The 21333-nt window shown below is 49.0% G+C and overlaps 1 protein-coding gene and 1 non-coding gene across 13 annotated transcripts in view; one reads left to right on the top strand and one right to left on the bottom strand.

Moving 5' to 3' along the window:
• The window catches only part of CUX1 (cut like homeobox 1), a 368307-nt gene that overhangs the window by 135328 nt on the left and 211646 nt on the right, over positions 1-21333 (bottom strand). For all 12 annotated transcript variants that reach the window (XR_006964038.1, XM_047089156.1, XM_047089160.1 and 9 more), the window contains 4 exons: positions 14678-14815; positions 10034-10157; positions 6250-6326; positions 4748-4814 (listed from right to left, as the gene is read on the bottom strand). Coding sequence is in view for 11 of the 12 variants with exons in the window: in XM_047089156.1 (XP_046945112.1) it covers positions 4748-4814; positions 6250-6326; positions 10034-10157; positions 14678-14815 (406 nt within the window). In the remaining variant the exon portion in view is untranslated. The remainder of the gene's footprint in view (positions 1-4747; positions 4815-6249; positions 6327-10033; positions 10158-14677; positions 14816-21333) is intronic.
• LOC124519423 (U6 spliceosomal RNA) lies at positions 20821-20922 on the top strand. Its single transcript, XR_006964104.1, has one exon. It is a non-coding gene; the product is annotated as a U6 spliceosomal RNA (small nuclear RNA).

The following is a 21333-nucleotide window of genomic DNA, read 5'->3' as shown; positions in this document are numbered from 1 at the left end:
ACCGCACACAATGAACCAGGCTCTCTCGGAACAGCCCTGGTGCCTTCGACCTGCAGGCTTCTTTCCAAAACGGGGGTGAGGGAGGGTCACCCCGGTGACATCCCCCGGTGACGGAAAGGCAGAGGCAACGTGGGCTCTTCAAATCCCATTGGGATTTGGGGCCATTAACGTCAACCTTCCCTGAGGACGGCTAATTTCAGAAACGCACAGCAAGCCCTACCGTGAGCTTGCTGGGCATAGGTTCTTTTTGGCGACAATAGAGCGGCTGATGGCCGGGGCGGGCTGTCACCGCGCTGGGGGCTGCCTGCGCACCTTCCCGTTACCCTGCACAGCCAGCCGGTCTCTTGACCGCCACTGTGCCCGCCCGTTGCAGGGTGAGGGCAGCGGGAGTGGTGGGCAGCGAGCTCCCCCAAGGACACATGGAGAGTCATGGACCCCGCGACCCGCTCCGGGTCAGCCTTCTCCAAAGCCCCCACCCACTTCCTGCATTTTCTGTAACAAGTATTTAAGAATCCCTACTGTCACAGAGAGAAAACAAATTGTTGTGAGACATTTTAAGGCCATTTGTGAAAAGACTTGCCCCTGGAGGGCTTATATTCATAGGTATTGATGAAAAGACATGAAGTCTAATGAGATACATGGAGGGTGGGCGTGAGGGCGGGACAAACGTTTCCCAGAAAACAGAAGAGGGGAGGGACGCGGAGGGGGAAGCTTCCATCTACATGGGATCTCCAAGACTGAAGCAACCCCCTGAAAGCTACAAGAAAGTAGTGATTATTAACTCAGTCCATTCTCCACATTTTTTGCGGATTACTTACTCTGGGAACCATGTACAGTAAGTGTTTGGCCCTAGGCTGCCTTTTTGTCAACAGCTAGTCCATTTCTGACTTGGGAAATGACCGAGCCCTGTGGGGGCCTGAGTCCACCCCCTTCCCCTCCCCCGGCCCCACACACACTGCGCCCACCTTGCCCCGTCCCCATGTCCGGCACTTCTGGCTGGCTCCCCAGGTCAGCGTGGCTGCCCTGTGTTTTCATTCCCTTTGCCTCCAGCAGCCCCTGGCTGGAACTCATCTTTCAACCTCAAACCACACGTCACCCCCTTCAGGAAGGCTTCCCTGATTACCCTTTCCTTGTGTTCGAGCTGGGTGGACTTCCCACTGGCCTCTGCGGAGTCTGGCCATGAGAGTCCTGGCACCAGGAAGGGGGGAGGGTGAGGTCAGGGGTCCTCTCAATGCTGCCGCATTGCCTCTGTGGTTTCCCTGCTCCCTGCCCCGGGCTGAGTGCACCGTCTGGTTTCCGTGGACACCCTGACAGCACAGGGCCTGTCACAGCAGTGATCACACCGGACTGCAATGGCTCCCCACCCCCACCCCGCTGAGCCTTCTTTCTCAGGGCTTCCAGAGCCCAGCTAAGTGCCAAGCACAGAAGAGGCCTCCAGGAATGTCTGCTGCGCCGACGAGTGGATCTATTCTGAGTCGTGCCCATCACGAGAGTTAGGCTTTTTCTCTCCACGCACAGCCGTATATGCCACACCTCTGGCTCCCTTCTCATCACCGGAGAAGGTGAGAATTTCCTGCTCGGATCCCGGGAGGGGACGCACCCCAAGAGTGCCCACGGCCCCATAAGCAGTTTTTAACAATAGCCATAGTCCCAAAGCAAAGCATTTTTACACGACAGAATAAGCAACTCTCATACTTTTTGATTCTACGTTCCGCTTTCTGTAGTTTGGTGAAAATGAGCAAGTAACGCATAGATTTTCATTTATATGGGGAAAACACCTTTTTGGCCTTAAGACATGCGGATACAAAGAGAAAGAGTCTAGAGACGTTTCTCACTGAGCCCACACCAGTTACAACCACACCGTTTCTCGTCAGATGCCAGTAGGGTTGGAGCCTAGGAGAGGTCTAGGGCCTCTGAGGCTCCCCCCAGTGACCTTGCTGATTCAGGGGACCCAAGATTTAATGTTCTTACCTATAAAATCACAGAGCGGGCTGCTTAGGAAAAGCCCAGGAGTCAATGCACCTGTGAACAGTAACTAGAAAAACACTTTAGACTGAAAATCGTCCTCGTCATCTTAAGAGGTACCTCTGACCCTGTTCTAGGGAGCCGATTCCCCTGAGAGCAGGGCCCTGTCCTTGGATAACTGGCGGTTCTGGGTGAGAGAAGCGAGTCCTTCCCCAGCGTCAGCCCGGCCTCTAGCAAGGTCAGACAGGGTGGGGACAGACAATGAGAGACACTGCCTCTCTGGCCTGTCTCCCAGTTGCCCCCCAGGCCGCCATATTCTCAACCAAAGAAATGGAAACCTGTGAGCAGGGGACATTTAAGTCCTTCCTACAGGGCTGTTTTCTGCCGCGTCGCTTCCTCAACCCCGAAAACAAACCGATTAAATGGACGCACGTTTTCTACGTGGCCTTTAGAAGCCCAGTAAAAAATTATGAATGTAAACCAGGGGCCAGTACTTAGCAATCATGTGACAAGTGGCATTATCTGCTGTCATTTCTGAACAGTTTCGGTAGACGCTATGTGTCACCAGGCCGTTTCTCTCCCCTAAGTAGGTGGACGTTCGTGACTAACAGCATCTCCCCAGCGTGCCCCGCGAGGACACGGTAGGAGACATCAGCTTCTGAAAGTCAAGCTTTTGTAACACTCTCAGAGCAGTGGCTTTCAAAAGAAAATTCTGATTGAGATCCACTGGAAGAACTACATTCTACACTGTGGCCCAGTAACTGTACGTTTACATTTTTACAGTTAGACACACGATTAACCCAAAAGGGTCACAAAACAATACCCGACTTTCCTATGTGCCATGAGCCATGATATTTTCGACTCTATTCTGTTGTTTTGTTTTCTACTGAATTTTACTGCCCAACTGGCTGGTCGCCACTCACTAAATGGATTTCACCACTGTGACACCCAGTTTCAAAAATGCTAGCTTAGAGGTGCTCAGAGACTGGTTGTACGAGCTTTTACATGTGTAGTAATGCAAACTTTGGTTAATTATAGAAACACAAGATGTATCTATGTCTTCCAGAAAGAGGTGTGGTTTGCTAAAAATAAAATATTGAAAACTAGTGAAATAAATAGATCACCACCGAAGTCACTATGAATTTTGTCAGTGAGTAAACTGATGTTAATAAGAAGGCATGGGCCAGAGGACCAGAAGGAACTATTTTAGAAAGGAAATGCTATAAACTGAGGACTGTATCAGATGGAACAGATACCGATTGACCTCTGTATCAGATGAAAATATTGTAACTTATAAAACTGGAATTTACTGAGAAAAACAACTACTGTTCTACTTAGTAGATAAGGTCCAGACAGAAAGGATAGAAAAACAAAGATGGCGGACTGGCAGAGTAGGGAAGCCGGACGCGGATACCAGGGAACATCAGGGTGACAGCAGTTGAAACGGCTTCTGCGGAGCTTACATCTAGGGGGGTGAAGGGGAGACGGCTCTGCACGTTTGCCACATCCCGTCGACAGCGACACCCGGGTTGGAGAAGTTAATACCAGAGCCTCCGGGTCTCAAAGTGAAATCTCAACCAGCTATCCCACCCCTTAGAGCCAGCTCGTTCTACCTCACCTGAAGCCACACTTTAGCACACTGACAGGAGAGGGAACGTCCACGGGGATTAGATATGCCAACAGGCCGAGTCGCCGAGACTGAGGAAGGTATTTAGTCTTTGTGCAGGAATTCTGGGCTCATGATCAAAGTTGGTTTTGAGCACCAGGCCTGGGTAGGTGGGCGCTCACAGTCTGGAGCTACTAACTCACACAGAGCAAAGGCAAAGAGCCCACCGAGAGAGGCCCCGTGAGCAGCAGGCCCAGCAGCAACCTTGAAGGCCAAGGGCGAGTGTGATGGGACAGAGGGACGCCCTATGCAAAACAGGAGCCTCGGAGGGGGTGCACTATTCAGAGCCCCTGCCCGCTACCCAGAAGGCCCGCTGTGGGAGCACAGCAGGAGGACACGGGTCTCTAAGGGAGACAGGAGGACCCTCCCAGGACAGGAGAAGGTGAACCAACGCCTTGCCTGGTGCCGCCTGTCTGGACTTCGGCAGAGGAGAGCGTGGCTAGGGACAACCTCTGTTGCTTCTCCACGTCTCTTGACTTATGTCAATACTATTCCTTCTTTTCTGGTGTTCTGCAGGGAGAGCGGGCTGGAACAGGTGTCCCTGTGGCAGATCACACACTTCCTTCCGCCACAGCCACCTGTGACATACCTGCCCAAATGCACGCATTCCCGACGTATACACAGACGTGTCTACGTGTATACATTCCCGACGTGTGCACAGAGATGCCCGGTGTCCTAAGGTAGGAGTTGAATAAATACATCCGTGTGGGAGCCAAGGACCCAGACACGGGGAAAGGTGACGTGATTTGCACAGACCAAGCTCCACAAAACGTCTCCTGTATCACATCTTCTGTAAGTTGCCTTTTCCCCAAGTTTTCTTAGAAAAAGGCACATGTTGAGGAGGCTTCACATTAATTAAAGACAAAAGTTTCAGCATTCTGAGAGCACCAGAGATTACGGTCACATCGTGGGGAGTAAACTGACGCCAGGAGCTCACGGGGGTGCTGCTGCGTTCCTCACGGCGGCTCTGAGGCCAAGCACCTCCTGAATCCCGTACCGCTTGGCAAAAGCTGACAGACAGGAGGGCAGAGCCGGGGGAATTTTCTATGGATTAGCAAAATACAGGTGACACCTGACCGAAAGCATGCAGACAGAGGAAGTCAGGCAGAGACTTACTTGGCAGTAATTTCTTCATCGTATTTGGTTTTCAGGTCAAATAATTCTGTTCGGGTTTTTTCCAGGGCTGAAAGGCAGAGGACACAAAGCCGTAATGTAAGATGCCAGTTGTCCGAATTAAATTAAAAAAGCGAAAATATACAAGCAATATATTCTCATCTGAGGAGTCGAAGATAATGCAAATGCACAGAAGTTCCAAAAACCCCCTTTCTTTTCCATTTCATCCACACACCTCCTGGGAGAGAACGCCGGTTACTGGCTCGGTGTGCAGATTTCCTGCCTTTATGTGTATTTTATTGCTTAAAAAAATATTTCCATACATAACCGCATATATACATATTTTCACCTCTGCATAAATAGGAGGCTACAAATATATTCTGAGACTTGTTCTTTTCCTTTAGCAGAAAGGCATGAAAAACTCTCCAGGTCAGGACATAGGCAGTAACAATTAGCTTTCGTACAGAGCTTGCCAAATGCCCGGCACCTCAGGACCCGCAGAAGCGAAGGTCCTGGGGTAAGGATACTTAGATACTCCAAAACAGGCCACTCCCACCCAGCTGGCTCCCCCCCCAGAGGCAATTTACATTCCCATCAATACCGCGAGTGGAGTGTAGCAATGGTGCCTCTACGCTCACCAACACCGGATATTATCAATTAAAAAAAAATTCTTTTGACAGTCTGACGGGCAAAACGATCTTTCCCTGATTTAATGAGCATCTCCCTGCCTGGGAAGAATGGTTAACTTTTTTTTTTTTTTTTTCATATGTGTACTGGCCACGTGCATTTTTTCCGCAAACCGCCTGTTTGTGTCTCTAGCCCCTGCTTTTATTGGATTGTTTATCTCTTTTTCTTGATGTGTTACTGGTTTTTAGGAGGTCTCCAGATTTGGTGGGGGGGGGGTATTATTCACGTGTCTGTAAATGTGCTGTGACTACACAGCACAGCACTCGGTCGGGTGGTTTTCACTTGGATTCTGAGGTCGTCCAATATTTTTGCCCCCACATTTCAATTCATTATATCGTGTGGTTTCCCTTTCAGAAAGAAAAAAAAAAGGAAAAAAGAAAGAGAAGAAAAAAGAAGTGTAAAGAAACGATAAAAACTGTTAGCACACCCTTTTTTTGGTGTCTTAAATTTGAAAGGTCTGCCATGAGTGTTCTTAATTTCGCTCAGGGTGGAAATAAGTGGTTGGTTTTTTGTTTTTTTTTTTTTTCTTTCCTATTATTGTTCCAAATGAAATGTCAGTCCCTGACAGTTTGGTGATTTAGATGTGTTTGTTGGAAAAGGCGCAGGAAAGAAAGGATGGCTTGTGGAAGGATGAAAATGGAATTCAGATCCTCCCGCTTCCGACACCAACAACTCGGGGTGGGCGGCTAATGAAGGGAAGGCGGAGGCGCTGGGGGCTCCGAGGAGTCACTGCTTCGGGGCAACCGGGAGACGGCCCGGAGTGCCCCCTAACTTCGGCCTGCCCTGGACAGACTTTATTAGGATGACGGACAGCACACCTGTCTGCAGAGTCTGGACTTTGTGCTCCGCTTCCTCCAGCTTTGAGGTGGTGGACATCTGTGTCTCCTGCAGCTTTCTGGAAAGGAAGAGAACAAAGCCAAGCTGGTCATCTCGTTTCCCAACGTGAAGGTCTCGTGTGCTCTGTAGCTCGGTGACCGGCCACTGGCGAGAGGCACACAATCGGCGGCCGCTGACGGTGGGCGCGCGCCCGCTCCCTGATCTTTAGCGCCCCGACTCTGCACCCACGTAGGACCGAATGTGCAGGGTGCATCCTGACGTGTGCTAACTGACGCAGCCGGTTATCTTAAATGTGACTTGTTCTTCAAATGCCAGATATTAAAAACAAAAAAAAACAAACAAAAAAAACCCAACCATCATCACGAACTCATTGTTTTCTGAAGTTACCCAAGAAGAATGATACATTTACATTTTGCTGACACAATGAAGGAATTTGTTGGGATAAAGGATGTGCTAATAGATGTGACAGCTGTTCCATGTCTGTTATAATGGAATGCAGATGTGACCGTAATACCTAATGGGTGGTTCTCAATGTCTGAACCCAACATCCCAGATTTACATTTCCCCTGATCTCCAAATGAATTCCCTGGTCAATAAATAGCATTCCTTTCTCCTCATCTGCAGAGGATGTCTAAAAATAAGTTTATTATTTTTACATCATATGAATAGAACACATGCGCTCATACTAACGAACCTGGGAATATAGAAAAGTAGAAATTACAGCGTAAAAAAAAAAAAAAATCACCCCAATCTCCATCACCTATGGAAAAAGCCTGCTCGTGTTTTTCGCATATTCTAATGATAAAACTAATAGAGTCTCCAAGTTAAAAAAAACAAACAAAAACAAAACACATGCACAAATATAGACACTCCGATGTAATACACGAGGGCGTAACATACACTCCCCGCCCCTTTGAACACAAAAGGGATCACAGCACACCGGGCATTCTTGCTCTTCTCCTCATTTCCACACTCTGGAAACATTCTTCCTCATTCTTATTAAATAATTAACGTAACCAGCCTCTGTGGACACTTAGCTTGTTTATCGCCTCTTTCTACTAAACAGTTCTGCAGTGATCATTATGTAGATATTGCCGTGTAATTCTGAGACGGAATCTGTCGGATGAAATGCTAACAGAGGATGTATATGGTCACAGAGTAGATGCAATGTGTTGTTGTTGTTCTGATGTTGAGAAACTTCCCCTCCCAAAAAACCTCACTAACTTAAACTCTTGCTAACAATACATGTTTGTTTTCCTGTGCCAACACTGGATAAAATTAAGCCTAATTTTCCTGCTGAGTAAAGCCGAGCATTTCTCTTTGTATGAACTATCTGTACATCTCCTTGGTCCACTTTGTAGCACTCAATTTTCCCTATTAATTTCTGAGAGCTCTTATGTGGTGCAAAAATTTCTTCCCAGTTTTTTTATTTTTATTTTTATTTCTTTTCTTCCCAGTTTTTTGATGCTTTTAAAATGTTTATTGTGAAGGGAGCCTGGGTGGTTCAGTTGGATCAGTGTCTGACTTCAGCTCAGGTCATGGTCTCACGGTTCGTGGGTTCGAGCCCCGCGTCGGGCTCTGTGCTGACAGCTCAGAGCCTGGAGCCTGCTTCCGAGTCTGTGTCTCCCCTCTCTCTGCCCCTCCCCTGCTCGCGCTCTTTCTCTCTCTCTCAAAAGTAAATAAACATTAAAAAAAAGAAAAAAAATGTTTATTATTTATTTTTTTAAAAATTCGGTTTTCAATTAGAAATACCTACTCCAAAGTTACTAAAACCAAAATACTGCCTAAGTTTTCTTCCAGTATGTCCATGATTTAATGATTGATATTTAAACCCGAGAGCCATTTCAATTTCTTGGTTGTAAAGAATGAGATGGAAAAAAAAAAATCTGTTTTCATCCTCCACCCTGAGTGGTCAGCCCGTCGCTTCCAACTTTAAATATAACTCATCCTTTCACCTAGTTTGAAAAGTCAACTTAATAATATCAAATTCCCGGATGAATTTACTTCCACAATTTTCTAACTTTGCTCTGTGCAGCTGTAATCACACTGCATGTGATTCTGTATCACGCATTTTTCACTCCATATCTTGCTGGATGCGCTTGCGTTTCTGGTCTTAATGCAAATTCTACATGACTATTATTGCAAGGGCTGCATACTGTTCCAGTTGGGGGTGGCCCATCTTTACCCCCCATGTCTCTTTGGCAGAGGGCATTTTGATTGCTCGCACCCTGCCCCCACACCCCAGTATCAGTAACATGGTAAGAAACTGCTGTGGCCATAAAGTGCTCTCCTGGGAAGCACCTTTAGGCTGGGTCAAGAATCTGCTCATCTTGGGGCGCCTGGGTGCCTCAGTGGGTTAAGCATCTGAGTCTTCATTTTGGCTCAGGTCATGATCTCATGGTGAGTTCGAGCCCTGCCCCTGCCCCTGTGTTGAGCTCTGCGCTGACAGTGTGGAGCCTGCTTGGGATTCTCTCTCTCTGTCCCTTCCCCACTCGTGCTCTCTCTCTCAAAATAAATAAGCAAACCTAAAAAAAAAAAGTCTGCTCATCTTTCAGAACCTGGACTCTCTACCTGGCTCCCTTCTTTCCTGGGGGGGCTGCACCTGGCCCTGCTCTCCCAGGCCCCGAGGGACTGGCCTTGGTCCCGCAGCCAGGACTTTGGGAGGCGACACAGGAGCATAAAGGGAGGCCAGGGCTGGAGCAGGGGGTTGGGCTCTGGTCCCACCTCTGGGTGACTAGCCAGGACAGCGTGGGCAGATCCCTAATCTGAAGCCCGGTTTCTCGATCTGGAAAATGAGACCGTCCCCTCTTGAGGAATGTTCTGGGCACTCAGTGAGACACCGGGAGGGCGTGGCACACAATGAGTAGGCACTGGGTGAGTGAATTGGGTCTTGTTAGTTTTCATCAGTTTTTACAAGAAATCTAACCTGCATTAAACTGTCCTAACAATATTAAACTCCCCCATTTGTGGAAAAGCTCTGGGCGAGGCAGGCCACCAGAAATCCAACACCCACAGCAGATGGATGGTGCACTAACATATTTTACTGATATCAGCTGCTCGATATATGAAGCACTGTGAGGTAAAGAAAAGGAGGCAAAAAAAAAAAAAAAAAAAAAAAAGCAAGCAACCAACCAACCGAACAAAACCCCAAGATTTGTGGGTGATGTCAAATATCCAAATTCTTTTCAGAAGGTGTCAGGCGTTGAGCCTGCATCCAAGGGCTTCCCACAGAGGGTGAACCGTCATTCCCTGTCATCTCACTTTCTGCTCAATCCCTGGCCCCAGGTCACCCCAACGGACATACTGTGGCCCCTTAACTACCTGACGCCATCCACCTGTTGGGAAAGACCAATGACTGTCACTCAAGGTAATCCGACAGATCATAGAGTAAGGGACGCCTTTATCCTTCAAACAGAATTCTGCTGAGAGCCCCACAGAACTGCGCTGGTCTCACAGGCCCATCTTCAATACTTCTCGCAAAATGGGGGCGCCTGGGTGGCTCTGTCAGTCGAGCGTCTGACTTTTGATTTCGGCTCAGGTCATGATCTCACGGTTCGTGAGTTCGAGCTGCACGTCGGGCTCTGTGCTGACAGTGTGGAGCCTGCCTGGGATTCTCTCTCTCCCTCTCTCTCTGTTCCTTCCCTCATTCTTTCTCTCAAAATAAATAAATAAACTTAAAAAAAACAAAAACAGATACTTCTTGCATTGTGAACTTGGGAGGTAAAAAAAAACATCAAGTGCGGGCAGATGCTGACAGACACTCACCTCTCCTTTTCTGCAAAATCATTTTGTAACTTTTGTTCCTTTTCGAGAGCTATAGTCTCCGCTTGGTTCTTCAGAGTCTGTTCATATTCTCGGATTTTTTCTTTAAGTGCTTTTATCGTAACCTCTGCAGAAAGGGAAAAAAAACGACGGTGACACAGGAGCACAATTCCATGAGGTGACACACACGGGGCTTTTGTAACCTGCTAGGATCGCTGTGTTTTAAACTTTGGCTCCTCAACCCTGACACAAAATCAATGGTTACGAGTCCCTTCGGAGACCTTTTACTCCCTAAATGTTAAATTGAACTTTAAACATTTAGGCTGGGAGGATCAATGGATTTTGCTCAGAAGAAGAGCTATCGTTTCTCCAATACAACTTTAAAAAAAAAAGGGGGGGGGATCGATGGTAACATAGAATATCATCTTATTGATGAGCTTTAAATTAGTCCTCTACCGAGAGAAGATTAATAATGTTTTTGTGTGGTTGAAGTCTTTCTCTAAAGAAAACAGTTAATGATTGTGCGTGCGTTTTGGAGGAAGCGGTTTTGGCCAAAGTCAGGCGGGTCCACAGACCTCCCCGGCCGTGGGCTCAGCAGGGATGGAACACTACGTGCCAGGTGGGTGCGGCGCAGATCTCTGCTAGAAGGGTGCCAAGGGCACCCTCCCCCAGGCCGGAGTCTGGCGGGTGGGGGCTGTGTGTGCGGGGCAGGTGGCACAGGGCCCGGGGGAGCCACATCTGAGGGAGAGCGAGTGCCAGGCGCACGGGTGGCAGTGCTGGACGACGGAGGAGCCCTGCGGTGCTCAGTGCTGGGGACACAAGGGTCCTCCGGGGGCAGGGCCGTCCCTGGAAAGTCCAGCCCTCCCCCTGCTCCCCCCGAGTGCATGTTTACAGCCCTCGCTTTCACTACCCAAAATGGAAACGCCGGGGCAGATGTAACGGACAGGGCGGGGTCCTGCCTCAGACCCCTGGCTGGCTCGCTGCACCTGCTCCCTCCCACAGTTACCCGCATATCACCCTCTGTGCCAGACGGTCCCGGGCAGGGCACTGTGGTCCCAGCTCCAATGAGACGCGAGCTCCTGGGCAACCACGCCTGCCGTGCATAGATCATCGCGTAGAAGGCCAGGCCGAGGAAGGGCTGAGGCACAAACGATCGGAGGAGGCCAGGCAGGCTGACCGGAGAGGCCCAGGTAGGGCTTGTGACAACGAGGCTCGGGGCCCAGGCCGCAGCGCTGGCTGCCAGGTCTTTGCCCAAGTGACAGGGGCCCCTGGCCGTTCAGGTTGTAGCCCACATCCACGCTTACTCCCTGTGCTGCACGGACGTGCCGGCTGAGGCAGGTGCACACCGCTGGGCGGTCAGCGCCCGTGTGGCTTAGTGGGTAAGAGCGAACGGCTCTTTTGTTAAGAGAAGCAATTGGCCCTTTTCATTAAGTGGAACCCAAAGGGTTCTCCTTAGAGGGAGAGAGAGGAAATTAAAACCAGTGACCCCGGGGCGCCTGGGTGGCGCAGTCGGTTAAGCGTCCGACTTCAGCCAGGTCACGATCTCGCGGTCTGTGAGTTCGAGCCCCGCGTCGGGCTCTGGGCTGATGGCTCAGAGCCTGGAGCCTGTTTCTGATTCTGTGTCTCCCTCTCTCTCTGCCCCTCCCCCGTTCATGCTCTGTCTCTCTCTGTCCCAAAAATAAATAAACATTGAAAAAAAAAATTAAAAAAAAAAAAAAAAAAAAACCAGTGACCCCGTCAGGGCATCTGAAAGAAAAAGAGGGGGGCTTTCTGCCTTTGGGGCTGGCTGTTCGGGGCCTGAAAGAAACACTCGGAGACCCTAATGGCTAGTGATACATACACGTCACCGTCGACCCACAGTGACAGGGCCAAAGTCGGGTAGGAATGAACACTTCCCAAGCGGACACTGCGACAGGTCAACTCTGCAAACACATGCGTGTTCTTTTACGTCAATGATCTCTGTGGCCGTGGGAACGTCTAGCACATCTGCCTTTCACAATTGGTTGGAAAGATCTACACAGCCCGCGGACCTCCGGGCTCCGTCCGATGCGGTTTCTCAGTGTGACACGGCTATGCTCCTTCCAGAGGAGTCTGCGGCACTAGCTGGAGGCTCCCACTCTGTCTGAGGAGGTCTCTTTGCCATCCCCACCAGGGGTGGGCTGCTCGCTGGCCGACCGACGCTAAGCCAGGGGCCAGCTTGTCCTGGAGCCCCTGGGGCCCCTCTGGGTCCAGGACGGCCCCCTGGGTGTGTCCCAGCAGGATCCCGCACGTGTGAGCCCAGGAGGAGGAAGAACAGCCTGGCAGAGAGAGGATCCCAGTGCTCTGCTCTAATCAGCTGCGCCTGGGCGCCAATGGACTCATCTTTAAATGGCGGGGAGAGTTCCAGCACGTGAGAGAGAGATGCCTTTCCCGCAACTTTCTCAGTCTACACCACGATGGCGATGATAAAAACAAATGATGTACACCCCACCTTTCCAAATCAAAATCCCTGTGTACTGGGAAGTAAAGAGAGGAAGTTGACATTTTTTTGGATGTTGGGAAAATCGGTAAAGATATCAATAAAGAAAGAAGCGGGGGGAGTGGGAATTTCTAGAAAAAAACAACGGTGCCTAAGAGTCATTAATATTTGCTGAGTGTTGGGAAAAGTGCTAAACGCCTCCCCAGCACCCCATGTAAGCCTACCCCAATCCTAAGAGGTCAGTATGCAAAAGGAGGATTTTCAAGAGGTGAGATCACGTGATCACTTGCTCAAGGTCTCAGAGGTACACAGTGGCATCGAAGGCTCTCAAACCAGGTCTGTTTGCCTCTGGAGTCTTTGTCTTAAGTTATTTCATTTAAAAAAGCCCATCAGGGGCACCTGGGTGGTTCAGTTGGTTAAGCACCCAACTTCGGCTCTGGTCATGATCTCGCAGTTCATGAGTTCGAGCCCCGCATCGGGCTCTGTGCTGACAGCTCTGAGCCTGGAACCTGTTTTGGATTCTGTGTCTCCCTCTCTCTCTGCCCCCCTGCTCATGCTCTGTCTCTCCATCTCTCTCAAAGTCTCTCAAAGATAAATAAATCCTAAAGAAAAAATGTTTTTTTTTTTTTAAATAATATAAAAAAAAAAACCCCATCAGAGGGGTGCCTGGGTGGCTCAGTCAGTTAAGCGTCCAACTTCGGCTCAGGTCATGAGCTCACAGTTCGTTGAGTTCGAGCCCCGTGTGGGGCTCTGTGCTGACAGCTCGGAGCCTGGAACCGGGTTCAGATTCTGTGTCTCCCTCTCGCTCTGCCCCTCCCCTGCTCTTACTCTGTCTCTCTCTCAAAAATAAACATTAAAAAAAATTTAAAAAAGAAAGAGCCCATCAGATGAGGCCTCTGGGGAGGAGGACACCCCACACTCAGTTACAGTTCCTCGCTGGGCAACTGGCCACCGGGGTGCTGACAGAGCTGTGTGGTGGGGGAAGGGGACCATGCAGAGCCCCGGGCCCCCCCCCGCACGTCCTCCAACGAAACGAAATCGAACTACAGAAAACACACAGGGCGGGCCTGTCAAAATGAGATGTCAGGGGTCACGGGAGGGAAAAAAGAAGCACCTCCTCTTGGACAGTGTGGCGCCCGTACCTGGATGTATGCATTTACAGCTTCTCTCTCACCTGCGTGTGGGGGCGGGGCGGTGGAGGCAGCACCTTCTCGCACCTGGATCCCAGCCCACTCAGTCCAACACCTCCCTCTCAAGCGGGACGAAGCTGTGTGGACGCGCCCCAAAGGCTCACTGCTCCCTGTGGAGCCGGATGGAGGCGGGGCCTCGGCTGGTTCCGTCCCCCCACCACGGGGGAAGGGGGGCATCCTCGGGACTGCACCTCGAAGCCTGTCTCGTGGTCTCAGAGCTAAAGGACACTTCAAGGCCCTTCAACAAGTAATCCCCCGTCCAGCCCTCGGGGCGTCTTAGACCCGCTAAGGGAGAGACCTCCAAGTCGCCCAAGCAGTCGGCCTCCCGCACCCAGCTCCTCCCGCATCTGCTTCGAGAGGGAGCTGTGATTTGTGATTTTCGAGGAGGAGCTGAACACAGCTGGATTTTAGGTGCAGGGGGGACTCTGTCCTTCCCTGACAGGAAAAGCCGGGCAACCTCTGCCCTCTCTGCCGGGGCTGACGGCCAGGCGGCCGCGCCACGGGGTTGTTCCCTTTCATTAAACTCGTAACAAACAGGCGCCGCCGACAAGGGGACGGTGGGGCTTAGGCACGCGGGCTTGAAGGATGCGTCTGAAGCCCTCGTGTCCCGGCAGCCATCGCTAACTGACTTCCTGGACGGGGCCCTTTGATCACAAGCTGGCTCTCTGGCAGGTGTCGCCCGCAGGCGACACGGTGGCCTTTTGAAAGGCGGATCCTATAGCAGGATGATCCAGAAAGAATGTTAAAGAATCCCGGCCGGTCCTGTCACAGGGCCAGAAAATCATATGTAGCTATGGCGCTGAGGAAAAGTTCCACCTCCCAACAGCTAAGCGTCACCATTCTCTCTCTTCAATGAGGCCGATGGGGGCCCCACCCGGCCTTCGCGTTGTGTAGCCCGGTTCGAGCTCCGCTCGTCGCAACAGGGTGGGGAAGGCAACTAGCGGCAGGGAAAAAAGAAAGAAAAGACAGAGCGGAGCGCACAGTGCATCTCCCACCAACCTTGGTTTTTCACTTCAGCGAATTCCTTGTTGTACTCTTCCAGAGTTTCCCGCAGCTTCTGGTTCTCTGTTTCAATGTCGTGCAGACGCTGCACTTTGAGCTGGAGTTGCTGCCCGAGGTCCAGAGCCGGCACGGGATCTGCGGGAGGGGAAAAGGTGCGTCACCCCCACTCTGGACACAAGACGAGCCACTTTCACGGTCACACGGAGGCTCGGGGCAGGCCAACCAGGGTGCCGAGGGAGTCGCCCCCCCCGCCGCTGACTCCCCACAGGCTGCCACCGTTTGCCAGAGGCCAGGGCACCTGTGGCCTCAACACCCCCTGTCCGCCCCCAAGCCCCCAGCGGAGCCCCGGGCCGCACGGCTGGCTGGTTGGGGTCGCTCCTCTGCGGCCTACCAAGGACGTGTGCGCAGAGCCACCCCCCCGGGCCGCAGCGTACGGACTCGGCCTGGGAACGGCTGGGATTTGCCCACTGCTCTGGCATGGTATGACACTGGAAGGACTTCTCGGTCCTTGATCTGACGGACAGGAAGGGGATGCATGTGGTGACGGCAAGTGGAGGAGCCCCGGGAAGTCAACCCCGTACCGAGAGCCGCGCCTGCAGGATGGACAGTGTGTGCGGAGGTGCCGTAAGCCTCAAGTTTCCCTTCATTCTTACGAAGTTGGAAATAACACCTGATACTCCGAGAGCGTCTTGCTGTCACGAGATACCCTGATGGACATTATCTCACTCGAGCCTCACGGCAATCACGGGAAGAGGACGTGCAGGCCAAAGCGCCGGTAAGCGCAGGGACTTGCCCGAGGGTTCCCGGCTAGTGAGCGGACAGAAAGAACTCAAACCCAGTCTGTTAACTCCATGTGACCATCCTCCCAGTGAGGAAGGTTCCCTGGTGGAGCGGAGGACATCAACGAGGGCTTCCTACGAGGCCACCCTATACAGGGCATGATGGCTCCCCATCGCCGCCCTCCTTTACCAGGGAAGGGTGCTCCGAGGGGGAGTCAGGGCTCAGCACGTGGTGATCTGGCTTCTGCTTTTCCCGAGACACAGCTGGTGACCTGGCCCAGTGTGAGCCTGCCCAGGCCAGCGGGCCAGCCAGCAGGGGGAAGGGGGAGGGAGCACCGCACTCCTGATTATAGTAGGGACGGGACAAGACAGCACCTGGGCTGGCTAGGTGAGGTCCCGTGGCCAATTCAACATACAACCTGCCATCAGATTTACTTACAAAAAACTGGATTTTAACCTAAAATTAGAGATTGCAGACACACGGAATTGAAAATACGGACTCCTGGTCTTTGACTTTATCATTAATTCAGCCCGAAATGGAGAGGCGTTAAATGTTCTTCTGGCGTCGATCGGATCTTTTGTTTCTCCTTCTGCCTAAAAGGCACGTCTGGGCACCTGCTGGGCACCAGCGGAACACTCTGCCCTAGCGTTCTCGGCCCCGTCAGAGAGAAGTATCTAAGTCCGCTGGGCTTAGAAGAGATTATTGAAGATATTTCTGGAATGGACGCCAGCATCACTTGTGAGGTGGCTGCGAAGATTTAGTCTCTGGTTGAGGAATGCTAAACACCGAGCCCAGTGGATCCGCAAGGGTGTATATTCAAGAGCTCACTTAATTTTCAAATACCAGAGTCATTAATTTTTCAGACCACCCTCAGTTCCTGGAAGCGAGGGTAGATCTCCCGTGCCTCAGTCGGCCAGTCCGCCGGGAGCCAGGAACTCCGTGAGATGCCAACGCCTTTGCAGAGTTTACAAAAGGCAGGCTCTGGGATCTGTCCAGCACAACAGTGGGCCTGCGCGTGGGGCTTAACATAACACTGTCCATCACGTGACGCCCCTGGCCACTGGGCATTTATTCTGTGTGTATATACAGTTTATGACTACACCACTTTCTCATTTGTGGCTTTTCATTCTTATTTTAATCAGCATTAAAATATTTACATTAAATTAGGTTTCAAAAGCTATTTTGGGGAAAATCGTTCCTTCGAAGTAGGGGTAGCAATAGCACTAGAGACTGAATTCCTCAGAACATTCCGGGTGCAGTTTTTTGGTTGTGTTTGTTCATTTCAAGATCTTTCCAGGGTACGCTCCTATGCGCCCCACACTCCCCCAAGCTCTACCTTTTTTACCCTTCTCCCTACGGCCTCACACTGGGCCACTGGCCTGCAGAAAACAAACAGTCTGCCCACAGCCACCTTCGTATACAACTACAATGTGAACTTGACCCCGAGGTCAGAGAAGGATTGAGAAGGAGAACTGTTGCACTTGGACAAAATTCTATTAACGTTCGCGCATGTAGGCTTTGTGGCACGACAGCCGGCACAAATTATATTTTTGAAGAGCCAAGCTAGTATACTGCCCTTTCCTTCCCTAAAATTTCTGTCGACAACTTTTCTAGCCCATTCCTTTTAAAAGGCCAAGACCCACTGTGTCTGCTTCGAATAGAAAATCGCTTCTCTCGTTCGATCGAGCGAGGAACTCAGTGACATATAAAAATAACATGCATGTTATCAAGTGAATGGTAACTAGACCTTTAGACGAATTTTCAAAGCCTTCTATTGTAAATGAAAATTCTGGCAATCTCATAATTATTCATTAGGCATATATATTTAATTTAACACTATTAAAGGTTAATGCCTAAGTAGCAAAACTGGTCACAGAATAAAGAATGAACCGAATGTTCCAACATCCCCGTGCATTAAGCTTCAAACTTTACTACAGTACAGCTGGATGGCTATATGCCTACAGCATTTGAATATTGTTTTGGATTATGTAAAAGGCGTTGCTAAAGTACCTCTTAGGCTTAATTTTTATTACTTGTATTAAAGGAACAGCTAATTACCACATGACAATATAATGACTCTAGCATGTTTGGGCTGGAGACCAAAACAATGAATCCCGACATGCCAAACCCCAACCTGCATGTTAATCTAGGGGAAATCATGGCTTTTTGTCTTGTTAATGACTCCCCGTGCCATTAAACCCCACACAAGCATTGTTGGGTCTCATTCTGAACGTCACAAGCCTCCAACCTCAGCAGCTCAATTAGGGAATTGTCTGGGGGAGGCCAGAGAACACACCCAAGCGAGGAACAGGAACACAGCAAATCCTGCCACCCGGCTGCCGGGCCTCCTCCAACTCAACACGCTTTACCGTCAGTTCCATCCACCCAACGTGACAAACTTGCCAAGTGTTTTACAGCCACCCAACAGTTAATTCCTAAAACACTCTTGGAGGCATTGCATAGCTCGTCACGCAGCCCCGGACTCAGAACGTAACTACAACAAACAACAACAATACCATCACCTGTATTTATTCAGCACCTTCTCCCAAGTACTTGTAACAGGACCCCATTAATTCCAGCATCACAGTCAGAGGGGAGAGGGGGGCGCCAGCATCCCACCCGGGGACAGGGGGAGGAGAGACACCACCTGGGCAAACAGGCACGCACAATTCTAATTAAGATTTCTGCTTCCCGAACCACCAGTCACCTAAATTACACTGTCTCGTCGAGTACTAATTTAACAAGTATTTCCTACTCATCTGTCTGTGCCAGGCCCGGCCCAGGTGAGGCACTGGACAGGGCATTCAGCTGATTCAGCTGGGACCATGCCTCACAGTAGAGAGAAACCAAGTTCACAAATGACAAAGGGAAAGCAAGGAGGGCCACCCGGAAGATCAGATGAGGGGAAGACCACTCCCAGATGGAGAAACTGGCAAAGGTAAACTTTTTTTGTATTTTTTTTTTTTTTTTTTAAAGAGGAGACAGAATTTCGACCCATGGAGACCGTGGTGCGATTAGTCCCTGTGGAAGATGCAGCAAAGGGAAGATCAAGGAGCAGAGAAGTGCCAGGCACGGCCAAAGGAACACTTCAGTCCGAATGCAGGCACCCAGTACATTCGATGACGTCAGGAATGTTCTAGGTGCTGGCAGGGGTGGGAGGGGGGAATCACGGTGGCAAAAAGACAAAAATCCTTGCTCCCAAGGCTTGACATTCTACTGAAGTGTAGGAAACCGACAAAAAAAGCAAAACTAAACAAAACAGAATACTTTCAAGTACTGCCAAGCAGGAGTAAGAGAGGAAACGGGGTGTGGGAACGGGGAATGGGTCCTGGAGACAGACGGACAGGGAGGGCCTCTTGGAAGAGGTGACGTGGAGATTAAGATCTGTGTGGCAAAGGGGAGAAACTCTGAAGTTTCTTGGCAGAAGGAAGGGCAGTGCAAAGGCCCAGAGGTGAGTATGAATGCGGCATATTCAAGGCACAGAGGGAAGCCGGTAAGGCTGCAACGAAGGGGAGAGAGTAACTAGGGACACGTCGTCAGTGAGGCCTGTGCTCAAGGATATGAACAAAGTTAAGGAGAGAAATAAAAGATACAAAGAAGAATCAAATTGAATTCCGGAGCTGAAAACACCATGTTTGAAGTGCCCTCCTGGTGAGGTGCAGTAGGTAGCACGTTGGTCTCTTAAAAATACAATGTCTGAACCAAGTCTGTATTCAACTCTACTCCCGATGGGAAAACCCACCAGAGAAGAGGCTTCTTCCGAGGTGAGCCACTGGGGCATGAGAAGAAAACTGCAGGACGTTGAACCAAAAAAAGTTTTGTCGGTTTAGTGGTGAAGTATTTAAGAGTTTTACGCTTAAAGATGAGTTATACAATTTTCTTTTGAAAATTCAAGAGTTCCAAATTAGCTGCCCTGATCGCTGATGGCAAATGGCTATCAGTAATTGCTGCCTGAGAGGCATTTCTGAAAAAACAAACACATAAACTATGTCTTTGAAGTCGATGTGATGGTTTAACACTTAGTGGCAAAAAAACCACTTCTTGAAAGATACTCATGCTATAGTGACAGCACTTTAGTAGCAGATATTTGGAAACATTCTCATCATCGTCTAAACTTATTCAGGGGCGCCTGGGTGGCTCAGTTGGTTAAGCATCTGACTTCGGCTCAGGTCATGATCTCACAACTCGTGGGTTCGAGCCCTGCGTCGGGCTCTGTGCTGACAGCTCAGAGCCTGGATCCTGTTTCGGATTCTGTGTCTCTGTCTCTCTCTGCCCCTCCCCTGCTCGTGTTCTGTCCCTCTCTCTCTCAAAAGTAAATAAACATAAAAAAAAAATAAACTTGTGGTCAAAGACAACATCCTTTACAAAAATGTCTCAGCCACTAAAAATTTCTGCAAAAAACGCAAAGAGGCAGGATAATATGGGGGAGGGGAGAGATCAGCTAATAAAAACAACCAGAAATGACAAGAGATAATGGGATTTGTTGACAAAAACTAAAACAGCTATTATAAGTCTGCTTGAGGATTTAAAGAAAAATAAGAACACACTAAGGAGAGAAATGGAAGATACAAAGAAGAGAATGGAATTCTAGAGCTTGAAATACAACATCAGAAATGAAAAAATTCCCTAGACTTGGCTTAACACTGGATTAGACACTGCAAAAGAAAAAAAAAGATTAGTAAATTCAAAGACAAGATCATAGAAACTGTCTGAACAGAAACATGAAGAAAAGACTGAAAAAAAAGTTACTAAAACCTCAGCAACCTGTGGAATGGTATCAGGTAATCTAACATACCTGTCCTAGAGAGGAGCAGCAGGTGTATTTGAAGAAATAGTGGTGAAATTTTCCAAATCTGGTAAAAGTTATAAAGCTAAAACTCCAAGAAACTCAACAAACTACAAACATGATAAACACAGAACACCAATAAACATGATCAAACTGCTGGAAAGAAGAATAAAAAGGCAATCTTAAAAGCCAGAGAAAAGAAGACTCATTCTATACAGGGGAAGAAAGATACAACTAACTGGAGATGTCCTGTCAGAAATAAAGTGGGTCAGTCCTGAGAGAAAAAAAACAAAACCCAAAGTTGCCAACATACAGTTTTATACCCAACAAAAATACCTTTCAGAAATGTAAGGTAGAGGTTTTTCCCTCCCCCCACTATTTTAAATGAACAAAAGGTGGCAGAATTCACTGTCAGTGTGCCTATACTATAAGAAAAATGAAAGAAAATGGTGCCAAATGGAAACCTGGATGTGCACAAAGGAATAAACAACACTAGAAATTATAATTATGTAGGTGAAAATAAAATACTACTTTTTTCATTTTTAATTTCCTGAAAAGACTACTTAAAAGCAAAAACGGTAGCACTCGGTTTGGCAGCACATGGAATGACACAGAGAAGATCGCATGGCCTCCATGCAAGGATGACCCACAAATTCATGAATGTTCCATATTTTTTTAACGTGAAAAAAAAGAAAAAATAGTAACACCATATTGTAGGGTTATAACCAATGTAGAAGTAAAATGAATAGTGATACACAAAGGACTGGAGGGAGAAAACAAGTGTACTAGAAGATTCTTACACTGTATGTAAAATAGTATAATATTATTTGAAGGTACAGTGTAATAAATTAAAGATGCTGACTGTAAAGCCTAAGTAATCACTAAGAAAATAAGACAAAGAGTTATAGCTAATAAGACAACTGGGGAGACAAAATAAGATCATAAAAATAATCAAATGAAAGTAGAAAAATATAACAAAAACACGTAACACAAGTAGAAAACAGTGAGATGGAAGATTTAAACCCAACTTTACCTATAATTACATCAAATGTAAAAGATCTAACATTCCACTTACAAAGAAGATTAT

Source organism: Lynx rufus, unplaced genomic scaffold, assembly GCF_022079265.1.
Source record: "Lynx rufus isolate CCGP_SWC_20201006 ecotype Redwood Valley unplaced genomic scaffold, mLynRuf1.p SCAF_27, whole genome shotgun sequence".
Lineage (NCBI taxonomy): Eukaryota > Metazoa > Chordata > Mammalia > Carnivora > Felidae > Lynx > Lynx rufus.
This window is presented reverse-complemented; position numbering and strand designations above follow the sequence as displayed.